The sequence below is a fragment of the Mustela nivalis genome, assembly GCF_964662115.1.
Source record: "Mustela nivalis genome assembly, chromosome: 1".
In the NCBI taxonomy this organism is placed as follows: Eukaryota; Metazoa; Chordata; class Mammalia; order Carnivora; family Mustelidae; genus Mustela; species Mustela nivalis.
In genome coordinates this window covers 55491828-55505310 of record NC_139020.1, presented here as the reverse complement: position 1 = coordinate 55505310, position 13483 = coordinate 55491828, and the positions used below count along the sequence as shown (strand labels likewise).

At 37.5% G+C, this 13483-nt stretch overlaps 1 protein-coding gene across 1 annotated transcript in view; it reads left to right on the top strand.

Annotated features, from left to right (window-relative positions):
- MORC1 (MORC family CW-type zinc finger 1) overlaps positions 1-13483 on the top strand; it is a gene marked incomplete at both ends in the record, with an annotated part of 186278 nt that overhangs the window by 64499 nt on the left and 108296 nt on the right. The window contains 2 exons of the mRNA XM_082711563.1: positions 11379-11458; positions 12204-12274. Of these exons, the coding sequence (XP_082567689.1) occupies positions 11379-11458; positions 12204-12274 (151 nt within the window). The remainder of the gene's footprint in view (positions 1-11378; positions 11459-12203; positions 12275-13483) is intronic.

Below are 13483 nucleotides of genomic sequence, written 5' to 3'. Positions count from 1 at the left end.
CATCAATGTTTTCTTCTAGGAGTTTCATGGTTTCAGGTCTTAGGGTCAAGTCTAATCTATTTTGAATTTATGTCTGTATATGGTATAAGATGGTGATCAAGTTCATTCTTCCACATGTATTTGTCCAGTTTCCCCAGCACCATTTATTGAAGAGATTGTACTTTCCCCATTGTATGTTCTTTCCTCCTTTATCATAGATTAATTGACTATATATGTGTGAGTTTATTTCTGGGCTCTCTATTCCTCTTCATTGATCTTGTGTGTCTGTTTTTATGCCAGGACCAAACTTTTATGATTATTATAGCTTTGAAGTATATCTGAAATCTGGAGGAATGACCTCCAGCTTGTTATTTTTTTCCCCCCAAAATTGCTTTGGCTACTTGGGGTCCTTTGTGGTTCCATTCAAATTTTAGGATTCTTTGTTCTAGCTTTGTGGAAAATGTCATTGGTATTTTGATGAGGATTGCATTGAATGTGTAGATTGCTTTCTGTAGTATGAACATTTTAATGATATTAATTCTCCCAGTCTATGGCATTGAGATATCTTTCCATTTATTTTTTTTCCCAGTTTCTTTCATCAGTGCCTTACAGTCTTTGGAGTACAGGTCTTTCACCTCCTTCGTTAAATTTATTCCTGGGTGTTTATTCTTTTTGGTGTAATTGTAAATGGGATTGTTTGCTTAATTTCTCTTTCTGATAGCTTATTATTAGCATATAGGACTGCAGCCAATTTCTTTTATTAAAATCAATTTATTTATTCATCCATTTAAGACTGTTATATTAGTTTTAGGTGTACAATTTGGCAATTCACCACTTCCATACATCGCCCAGTACTCATTACAACAAGTGCACTCCTTAATCCCATCACATATTTAATCCAACCCCCCACCCCTCTCCCCACTGGTAACCATCAGTTTGTTCTCTATGGTTAAGAGTCTATTTCTTTTCTTTTCTTTCTTTTTTTTTTTTTTGGATATCTGGTTTTTTTTTTAATTTTTTTCAATTGATTTATTTTCAGAAAAACAGTATTCATTATTTTTTCACCACACACAGTGCTCCATGCAATCCGTGCCCTCTATAATACCTACCACCTGGTACCCCAACCTCCCACCCCCCCGCCACTTCAAACCCCTCAGATTGTTTTTCAGAGTCCATAGTCTCTCATGATTCACCTCCCCTTCCAATTTACCCCAACTCCCTTTTCCTCTCTAACACCCCTTGTCCTCCATGATATTTGTTATGCTCCACAAATAAGTGAAACCATATGATAATTGACTCTCTCTCTGCTTGACTTATTTCACTCAGCATAATCTCTTCCAGTCCCATCCATGTTGCTGCAAAAGTTGGGTATTCATCCTTTCTGATGGAGGCATAATACTCCATAGTGTATATGGACCACATCTTCCTTATCCATTCGTCCGTTGAAGGGCATCTTGGTTCTTTCCATAGTTTGGCGACCGTGGCCATTGCTGCTATAAACATTGGGGTACAGATGGCCCTTCTTTTCACGATGTCTGTATCTTTGGGGTAAATACCCAGGAGTGCAATGGCAGGGTCATAGGGAAGTTCTATTTTTAATTTCTTGAGGAATTTCCACACTGTTCTCCAAAGAGGCTGCACCAACTTGCATTCCCACCAACAGTGGAAGAGGGTTCCCCTTTCTCCACATCCTCTCCAACACATGTTTCCTGTTTTGTTAATTTTGGCCATTCTAACTGGTATAAGGTGATATCTCAATGTGGTTTTAATTTGAATCTCCCTGAGGGCTAATGATGATGAACATTTTTTCATGTGTTTGATAGCCATTTGTATGTCTTGATGGGAGAAGTGTCTGTTCATATCTTCTTCCCATCTGGCATAAAAACAGACACATAGACCAGTGGAACAGAGTAGAGAGCCCAGATATGGACCCTCAAATCTATGGTCAATTAATCTTCGACAAAACAGGAAAAAATATACAGTAGAAAAAAGACAGTCTCTTCAATAAATGGTGCTGGGAAAACTGGACAGCTATATGTAGAAGAATGAAACTCGACCATTCTCTTACACTGTACACAAAGATCAACTCAAAATGGATAAAAGACCTCAACGTGAGACAGGAATCCATCAGAATCCTAGAGGAGAACATAGACAGTAATCTCTTCGATATCAGCCACAGCAACTTCTTTCAAGATATGTCTCCAAAGGCAAAGGAAACAAAAGCGAAAATAAACTTTTGGGACTTCATCAAAATCAAAAGCTTCTGCACAGCAAAGGAAACAGTCAAAAAAAAAAAAAAAAAAAGAGGCAAGCCACAGAATGGGAGAAGATATTTGCAAATGACAGTACAGACAAAAGGTTGATATCCAGGATCTATAATGAACTCCTCAAACTCAACACACACGAAACAGGCAAACATATCAAGAGTCTATTTCTTGATTTCTCTCTCTCTCTGTTTTTCTCTTTCCCTCTTTTTCCCTTTGAAACACAGCCAATTTCTGTTATGTTATGTATGTTAATTTTGTATCTTGAGGCTTTACGGAATTGTATATTAGTTGTAATAGTTTTTTGATGATCTCTTTGGTTTTTTTTTTTTTTTATGTGTAGTACTGTGTAACTAGTGATAGACTTACTTCTTTCTTCCTAATTATGGAATTACTCTTCCTAATTATTCTTCCTAATTATTTCCTTTTCTTACCTAATTGCTGTAGCTAGGACTTCCAGTACTATGTTGAATAAAAGTGGTGGTGAGAGTGGGTACCTTTGTCTTGTTCCTAATCTTACATGGAAAGCTGTCACCTTTTCACCTCTGTTGTTTGTTGTGTAGAAGCTCTTTCAGTCAGCTGTTGTTCTTCAGGAGGAATTGCTTTATGTGTAGGTATAGTTTCCGTGTATCCATGGGTAGAGGTGATCAGGATCTTCCTGTGCTACCATCTTGGACTGTCTCCCTGCTTTACTTTTCATTTCTGATTATACTGCAGATTATAGTTGAAAAGTGAGATGTATCATGCCCAATATTTTCTTTATAAGTCTCCTACTTGTTTCCCAGTTCATATCAAAGTGATGCTTCCTTTCCATCAGTCTTCTTCTGGGAAGTACCAAGGGTCTCTTGGATCAATCAATATAGCTGATCTTTTCAAATTAGATTACTTCTCTCTTAGTGATTTTGGGTAAAAAAATGGTTTAAGCCAAAGGAAAATGTGGAATTGTCTCATTTTCTCAGGGAATTATAGTAAATTGAATGTCAGGTACCTAAATTACTGGTATTGAGTGATAACTGTTTCCCATTCTAGTATATTTTTTATTCACCTTTCAAAGTTATATTCTCAGGTATGTGTTACTAAGAAATAGAGATAGTATAAGTGCTTCGTTTGTTTCATAAAAGTTATTTAAGGAGGTCTGCACCTTTGCGAAGTTTCCCTTAGGGTTCTGATAAACTGTCAAATCTGATATTTGGTATTAACGGTATGGACAGATTTAATCCTTTATGGCTTTGTCCTTTTTAGACTTACCTCTCTCTCTGCTATATTTACTTGCATGTAACTTCCCTCACTGGTTCTCTGGAGGGAGAATTTTTGTGTAAGAAATTGTACAGCTCTTCCATGTTATCTCATCCCTAGTGGGTTAACCCTTCCTTTCCTTTCCTTTTCCCTTTCTTTCCTTTTTTCCTTTTTCCTTTCCTTTCTTTTCTTTCTTGAAGGGCATTATAGCTCTCTCATGGCTGCATCAGAACAAATTAAGAGCTGGAAATGACCCTATTTGATCAAAGTGAGGGCATGTAAAAGGTATTAAAAAGTGATTAAATACTTTGTCCACCCAGGCTCTAATAAACTTCTAGAAATGAACTCTGAAGTATTATTTATAAGAATACATTACTGTACTTTGTGGTTAGTCATTTTCTGTATTTTTGTAGCAAACAAGAAAAAGAATACTACATTTTATTCTTGGTAAAATTACAGTTGCTTTAGCTACTTTTTCCCCAAGATCTCTAACACGTTCAGAAGAGGACTAGGATAGGAATTTTTGCTGTCATATCATTGATTTCCTTCCTTGATCATATTATGTTCAATATTTTTTTATCAGTAACTTAGATAAAAAACAAACATGTTTGAATTCATATTAGACCCTGAACTGGGAGGAATATCTTCTATTAGGCATAACTGAAACAAGATATGAAAAAGCTGAAGTCCAAAAGATAAATGTGGTATCACTAATTTTCACTAATTTACAGTCCTGAGTTTAGATTTTTTTTTTTTTTTAAAGATTTTATTTATTTATTTGAAAGACGGAGATCACAAGTAGGCAGAGAGGCAGGCAGAGAGAGAGAGAGAGGGAAGCAGGCTTCCTGCGGAGCAGGGAGCCCGATGCGGGGCTCGATCCCAGGACCCTGAGATCATGACCCGAGCCAAAGGCAGCAGCCCAAACCACTGAGCCACCCAGGTGCCCCCTGAGTTTAGATTTAAAAGATCTATTATATAAGCATAGACTTAAGAGGGTTTTACATGAAAAAAGAAATAAAAAGCATAGATGTCTTAGTTGACCACAAGCCTAGGATAAGCTGATAGTGTGACAGAGTTGTTAAAAATGTTTGTAGAACTTAGCAGAACAAGATTGTGATAGTACTGATAAACTATGTCCTCCTGCCTATACCGTGCCTGGAGGGCCATGTTCAGATGGGGATGCTTTGGGATGGACATTGATTTACTAGCTCACAGGAAATTAACTATTTGACAGGGGGTCATTGATGGAACTGACCATCATTTTGAAGAGAGAGAGGGGCCTGAATGAAAATGTGTTAGCCTTATCATGTGATACCTGGAACTCCAGAGAGCAGAACTTGGATAGCTGGATGGAAGTTGAAGACAGAGTTAGTCAAGCTCAGTATGATGGCAGTGTTAGGTATTTTTGCAAGGAAGAGACACAGACTACCTTTTTCCATTGATGTTTAGTAGAAGGATATTCAGAGAAGACGAGTTAATAGAGAGCCGTCACACCTGCCTCACTGCCTCCTTTGACTCAGTGTTTTCAGGAGGAATGTTTTGGAGAAATGAAACAACATCACAGTGTTGCTTTGGTTACAGCTGTGTCTGCTTTATGTGCCTAGCACTTGCCCCTCTGAGAGTAGGTTATCTGCCCTCAGATTTGAAACTTCCCTATTGGACAGAATTTAGGAACAAGACACACCAGAGGGGTTTAGGTCCTCATGTAACTTTCTCTGGTTTAGCACCAACCAATGTCTGGTCCAGCTGGGAAATTTATTAGCCAGAATACTAATCTAGTGGGTCCAGGACAGCAAGTTTAGTTTCTCCAGACACACATGGCATGAGGTATAGCAATTCAGAGAGGGCCATGAGTGTGGCATGAGATTAAAGAAGTTTATACTCTTTTACAATAGAAGGCAATCCCACCCAAGATGAGGACAGATTTCCCTGGACAAGTCTAGATTATAGTAGATGTTACTAGTTTGGGAAGAATTTTAGCTAGGTGATTTCTAAGATCTATTTCAACTTAAAGGTTTTATAAGTCTGTATTTCTTGAAGCATTAAATATTGTTTATTTGTATTGTACAGACAAGTTAATATATGGCCATGTTACTTGATTGTAGACAGCAGACAGTACTGATTTTCTTTGGCTTTGAATTCTTCAGCTTTAGTAGAAAGATTAATAGCTCTCAGATTTATGCAGGCATTGTATCTCTGCACATTACGTCTAAAGACAGATGTAAAGTGGTCACTTCTGAAAGCTATTTTAGGGAAACAGGGCTAAAGTATCTGAAAGTCTTCATTCTTCATTGAAACTGTTTTGCCAAAGACCCATAGCATGGAAAGGAGCCCAAATGACATGGAATTGGAGTCATTCTGCTTTCATAGGAGTGGCATGGTTCTTTATAAGTTATTCAGGGACTCTAAATTTATAGTTTGTTGTTGACCACTCTGCAATACTATGCTTGTTGGATGGTCTTTCAATTTGGGAGCATGCTTCCTACCCTCTCACATCCCACCCACCTAAACAAACTAATAATACTTAAAAAGTATCTCTTTTGCAAACTATGCATTTTATGTGTTCCTTCATGAATGTGTATAATTTTAATTATTTAATCTTTTGGTATATGGTAGTAGTTGCAAACAAAATCTGGATGAGCGAAACCTGGATCTGAGTTCTGATTTTGTCATTTACTAGTTGTGAACCTTTGGCAATGCCTTGAGCCTGGCTCTTACCCTCTGTGCATTGGAAACTCCTCTGCCACTTAGGGTTGTTGTGAGGATTGAAATAAAAATACGTTTTGTTTTAAACATGAAACTGCTCAGTGCAGTTCTCAACATATTCACAAATAAACATCAGTTGTTACTGTACAAATGAATAGTGACAAGTGGATGGAATGACCACCCTATGCGAGGTAATGTCAAACAACATCAGAAAATTTCTGTCCTCATAAACCTTACATTCTAGTGGAGAAAAAAATAATAGGCAAACAATAAATAAAAAATAAGTGAAATAATGGGTAATTCTAAAGGCTATGAAAAGAAACAAAGTAAGGCAGGGAATAAAGACCTAGGAGGAGGAGGAGAACTGTTCTAGATAGGAAATCAAGGAAAGGGGCTAGTTCTAAGTAAGTAACCTTTGAGCAGAGAGCTGAATAAACTGAGAAAGTGAACATGTTATCTACCCTTGCATAATAAATCACCCCCAAATTTAGTGGCTTATTAATAAAAGTAATTCCTCATTAGTTATTCCTCAGTTTCTATAGGTCAGTAATTGGAGAGTGGTTCTGTTGGGTGCTTTAACCTCATGAAGTTGCTGAGACATCTTGGCTGGGCTTGCTGAAGGCTTGATGGGAGCTAGAGGATACACTTCCCAGCTGGCTGACTCACATGGCTGGCGGGAGGGGGTTCCTGTTTACAAGGACCACTGCACTGGTTTTCCTGAGTGTTCTCATGGCAAAGGGACAGGCTTCTACCAGAGTGAGCAGTTTAAGAGAACAAAGTAGAAACTGCCATCTTTTAGAACCTAGCTTCAAAAGCCACATACCATCACTTCTGCCATGTTCTTATTGTCACATGGACCAGCCTGGCGCCAGTGTAGGAGGGCACCACACAAAGCATGAATACCAGGGGTAATTACTGTCAGAGGATGTCTTGCAAGGTGAATACTGCAGTGAGTCATGCAGAACTTTACAGGAAGATGCCTCCAGGAAGAGAGGAGAGTAACTGTAAAGGTAAGTATAAGGGGTTAGAAGGCAAGTGTAGCTAGAGCCCTGTGATGGGGAAGAGATGAGGTAAATAGGAGCAGATCCTATAGGACCTTGAACAGCATGGCAAGAAGAGGTTGTATTGAGAAAGTAAAGAGTTTTGAGGAAAAGCAGCATTACTTGATTTATGTTTTAAAAAGATTATTCTGGCTGCTGAGTGGAGAATTGATTTTATGGGACAAGAAAGGAGGAAGGAAGATGACCTAGGTTACCATTACTGTATTGCAGGTACAGGTGGCCTGAGTTGGAGTGGTAGTAGTGCAGTCACAAGTAGTGTTCAGATTAGAGATACGCTGTGAAGACAGAGCCAGCAAGGCTTGATGATGGGTTGGGTGTGGAGTGGGGAGGAAATGGGGAGTCATGGATGCCTTCTCAGTTTTTTTGCCTGAGCACAATCTTAGGAATGATAGGGAAGATGCTGGGTAGGGGTGAAGAGTGATGGTGAGCGGAGATCTCTCTCCCCACTGTGAACGAGCTGGTCCATTCGACATCCAGGTGTAGCTATCAACATTCTACTGGCCAGAAAATTTTTGATCATGCTTCATTACATGTTTTGATGAATAACTAAGGACTCTAGCTATTTCATAGTATGACTAAACTAGATAAACTCACATAATTTTAAAAAAGGAAATAGTTATGATTGTGAATTCAATAACATAATTAACCATGGGCTAATTTTTTCTGCATCAATAAAAGTTAGGAACTGTAGTTTTCTTTACTTGTAGTCGTTTGACCAACTCAAAAACTTAAAATACTATAGTTTGTGTTAGCCAAAATGTCTTTCACTAATTTTGTATATGTGACTAGTAAGGGCCAATAAAAGTTTTAATTTCTGAAGGTGGTTATGATTGAAATACTCACTCAAGATGCTTTATTATGCTCTACTCTATACATCTGTAACATAAAACCTTAAAAATAACTTTGTTTTCATATTTTTATTTCTCTTGGGGGGAAGAGTTCTATTTTGCTCTTAAAAGTATAAAATTAATAAAAATACAAATAATACAGTTAGGTTATTGGGGAAAAATCAAATAACTAAAATCCCCCTTTGCCAGTTGGCATTCACTCTGTGCTCTACCAATCCATAGTCTCCCCAGATGGGAACCTCTGCTAGAAGTTTAATACTCTTCCAGATTGTCTTACACACATTTACACACATACATGTGTGTGTGCAAAAACACATTTGTATATAGAATTCTTTTTTAAAACATAAAATTCATATGCAGCTTGCTCTTTTCACTTACAAATTATCTCTTGGAGACCTTTCTCTGTCATTTAAAAAGTATATTATGTAATACTCTATGGCTTATTTAACTTTGTTGCATATAGTTAGGACTTTTAGAGGTTTTATTGTTACAGTGTAAACTGGACATGCTTGGGCATCTATTGGACAGATGTGTATTTATGCTAATATGTCATTATTTCTGTGGAACGGACTTCTGAAGTAAATTTCTGAGTAAGAAGAGAGATAACACCATTAATTTTAATGGGTGCGCCATTGATTTTCCCTCCAAGAAGACCCAGTTTATTCTTACACCAAGTGCCCTTTTGTCTGGTTCCAAATTTGCACTTGCTATTAACAATATTTTCTTTTTTTATTTTTACCATTCTGAGGAGCAAAACATTTATATTGTTTTAGTTTTCATTTCCCTCAATGTTCTCATTGACCTTGAGTTTTTTCAACTCCTTCAGAAGAAAATCTTCAATAAATTGTTTTATGTATTAAGTGAACATCAAATATGTGAATGCAGTTTTATTGATGGAAAGATTCAGGGAGGTAAAAGCTGAAATGGAGGAGGGAGAGTGAAGGCCTACAATGTGGCAGAATGCGGTGGTTTAGAGAGAAAGCAGAAACAGTAGGAGGGCAAAGGCTGAAGCCTAGCATTGTGGACAGAAGTGTCAAGTAAAAGTGAAGTTTGGGAGATGGGTTTGGAAAGAGTTCTAACCCCTGAAGAACTGGAGGCCTAGTCATAGAGGGAATCCTATTCCCCTGTCCTCAGATGCAAGGAAGGAGAAATAGACAGTTGGATAGATTCCCTTCCTTGTCCTCCAGGGTGTGCATTGTTCTGGCTTTTAAAGGTGTTTTTATCTGCAAGAGTCCACCATTAGGAAGATTAGAAGTGTCCGGCTGAAGTAGACTCCCGGTTATGGATGGGGATTGACTGAAAATTCTTTCCTTATGACAATGGTCAGATTCATTACACTGAATTCCCACAAGTACATATCTTTCTTTGGTTAGCTTTCTAAAATTGGTATGGACACTTGTAAAATTTAAATTGTGAAAGCATGTGGATCATCTGAGATGTCCCAGATCATCTGGGACCAGGTTGTCTCTGATGTAGACTACAAAGAGAGCACATGCTCTGTTGGTCTTCATTGTTTAAAATCAAGCACTAATGTGTGGTTGGCACCTTCTGTGCCACTTTTACTTTCTAGGACTGTAAACACAGCGTCTGTAAAATGTTTGAATAGTTTAGTTCATAGCAGTTTTAAAGGATCACTTCATTGTTCAAAGTCTCTCCTTAATTTTGCTTTTTTTTTAAAAAAAAGAAAGATTTAAAATGAGCAATTCATACCAGATTAGTTATGTGATTAATGTGTGATTTTTCAAAAAACAAATGGTAATTCCAGTATGTCGAGACTAGTTATTTTTTTTACTTTAAAACTTAGGTTTTGCTGTTTTCTAAATGTAATAGAGGTTGATTTGGAATACACCTTGGGTGTGACTTAAAATAATAATGTTCATTGTAGAAGAAAAGGGAAAAAACTGAGAATTACTTTACCTTAGATTTTATGGGTATTCCTTTCTTTTTTTTTTTTTCTTTTTAAGATTTTTTTATTTATTCATTTGACAGACAGAGATCACCAAGTAGGCAGAGAGGCAGGCAGAGAGAGAGGAAGAGAAGCAGACTCCCTGCTGAGCAGAAAGCCTGATTTGGGGCTCGATCCCAGGACCCAGAGATATAACCTGAGCTGAACGCAGAGGCTTTAACCCACTGAACCACCCAGGCACCCTCTGGGTATTCCTTTCTTATGGTTAACTGTAATTCCATTGGAAAATGAACCTTAAAGTTAGCCATAAAGAGACTAGTTCCTTAAACCATAGAAGTAGATGAATATAAGGTGACATTTAGTTATTTTTTTTTAACATATAAATCTTTTATCTAGGTAACCGGACAAACTTCTACAAATCCTTCAGAGTCTTAAGAGAAAAGGAATTTATCTTGATTCTTTTTTCTTTTTTTTTTTTTTTTTAAGATTTTATTTATTTGAGAGAGAGATTGTGCCTGTGAACAGAGGGAGGGACAGAAGGAGAGGGAGAAGCAGGCTCCCCACTGAGGAGGAGACCTGATTGGGGCTTGATCCCAAGACCCTGAAATCATGGCCTGAGCCCATATCAAGAGTCAGATGCTTAACTGACTGAGCCACCCAGGCACCCCAGGGGCATATAGATTCAGACTCTGTCTCTGCCTGAGCAAATGCCTTTTTTTAGATATCTGTAGACATTTTGGCTTCCAGGGATGATTTGCAGGTCTCTCCCCATCTCTGGCTGAATATTTGATGCCTTTCTAAACATGGAAGCTTTCAGAGAATAATGAGCTCCTGGGTTTATAAGGATAAGAGGCAAAATTTACAGAATGAGGTATATCGTTAAGGTATATATATAATTGTTTTTAATGTATTTATTTGTTTATTTCTTTACTTGGTGGTTCTTTGTGTTTCTGATCATTTTAGTTAAAGAAAGATAGTTGTTTGGGACTGGGAGAACGGGTTTATCCAGTGTCTATGGCCTCAGTAAGAGGGTTATGTATATTAACTAGAAACGTTGATAATGGGTCAGTTACATAGAAATTTTTCTTTTTAAGAAAATTATCCTATTTTATATGTATCAATGAACATTTGTATAGGCAGAAATTTTATCTCTCTCCTGAAGTTCCCTTTCAAAAGCAAAATGTCCAAGTACTAAAAGGCAAGGAATTTCTTCCTAAGTATAAAATTTGTTGGTTTATCAGTTGGATGCAACTTATTCTATGACTCTTTCTTAACAATTATGTATATCCGGATTATATATTCTTCCTAAGGAATATTCTCTAAGTATTATGGACTTCAAAATGATCATCTGCTTATGTTCTTTCTTATTTCTCTTCAGAAAGTATCTGTATGTCACATCTTCTTTTAAAGGAGCATTTAAAAATGAAGTTAAGAAGGCAGAAGAAGCTGTCAAAATTGGTATGTAATTACCTGTGACCTAATCATTGCTCAGTCAGCCATTAATTGTGCATTTATTCTGAGACATGTACTGTTCTAGCATGGTAGGAATGACCACAATTAATCAAATCCCTGCTTCTCAAGAACTTCATAACACATTTTTCTGTCTCCGCCTTTGTTTAATTATGGTGTTATTTATTATTATAACATACATTGCTGTATCTCATTATTTACTATTATTCCAAGTACACACTTGGAACTAGATTGGTATATATTGATATAGGAAATTCTGGTTGGCATGATGCTGAGTTAGATCATTTTAGAGACTAGCATGACATGCACTTTAAGAAGGAATGTTCTACACATTCACTCCCCCCCACCCCACCACAAGAGGACAAAGCCATCCTTTCCTGGTGGTCCAGGAGCAAGGAGTAATTTTAATCTATACTTCATGGATTTTAGAGAGTTTTTAGTGAGCCACACATTCAGTCCTAACTCTTTAGTTGGTATGTATAAAGTTATGCCCTGTCAACTGTACTAAGAGGAAGCCCATGTGGCTGCCTCCATCTGGCTCATGTGGGACCTATGTAAGGAATGTAGGATTTTCCGAGATTATTTTCTATAAGCCATTCCCACTGGTCACAGCCATAGAGCGTGTACACGCGTGCACGCGTGTGTGTGTGTGTGTGTGTTTGTATCTACCTCTCACTTAAAATTGCTTGAAAGGATTTTCCTGGTGTTGTAATGATCTTGCTTCTGCTTCCAGCCGAAGTCATATTGAAGGAGGCACAAATCACAGTAAACCAGCCTGACAGGACTTCTTTGTCTTCTGCCGAGGTATGACACCTAGCCTTCTTAAATGGCAAAGTGTCATTTGCTTTTCCTGCACACAGTTGTCTCTTATCATTTACTTCCCAAACTTATAAACACAGACAAGCTCAGGAGCTTAAGTTGATTTTCACCCAAGTAAACAGAACAGAGGCGTGCAGGAAAAGGAGAGGCGCCTCAGCGGTGAGAGAAGGCTGAGTCTGAGAGCAAAGATAAGCAACGTGGGGTGGATTCAGAAGAGTGGGGAGGAGTACTGCAGCTCGTTTCTTTAAAATGAAAAGCAATAAGAGAAAAGGAGAAAATAATGAAAAACTAGCAGAAAAAAACTAGCCTATCAAGTTTCCTTGAAAATATCTTTTCAAATTATTGCTCCCTACAGACCTGAATAAATGGGGAAAGCAAGGAGAAGACTAATAAGCCATCCTTTCTTCTGGTGTTAGGAATTATGTGCTATAATTATGAATATTAATAACAGTACTTTCAGCTTACAAAGCTCTTTTCTTAGGAGTTGCTCCATACAGTTCATAAACATTTTCTGTAATCCTTGCACTATGCCCATGAGTAAGATAGGTTATAAAGAACTATTATTATTAATTATAATGCATGGCAACTAAGGAAAAGAATATTGCGCAGAACATGTGTTCTAAGTTTGCCAGCTTTTACCAAAAATGTGGTACAAAGCTTTCTACCATGGTGAATTATGAAGCAACGTTTTATTCGCTTGCATATAATGGAATACAAAGGTGTAAGGAGAAAAAAATGCTTCATTTCACCTTTCCTTCATCCTTTTCTGCAGACTCAGTAGATGAATCCTTTCTGTGATTTGCCCTTAAGCTTTCAAGGACAAGGGCTGATACAGAGCTCTCTCATCTCTAAAGATCATGAATTGGGAGTAAAATCAAAGAGTAGCACCTGGTAATACCCCAAAGTTATCTATGGCTTTCCTGAAATTATCTAACTTTTTTTTTTCCTTTTCAATTATTATTTTAAGGTAAACATAGGCCTATCTTACTGTTACTGATTTTTAAAGAAAGGTTTAAGCTTTTTAAGTTCTGTCTTAAAGAAATCAATTTCCTTGGCTTTGTGTATTTGAGAGACAAGGGAAACAGACTCTTTCTAATGGGTCAGGACCTTGCTTTCTTCTTGCCTTATCCTTACCTCTCACTGCCTCTTTGCTCTGTGTTCTGAATGCATTGACAGGTAGGGTGGGGAAGTCTT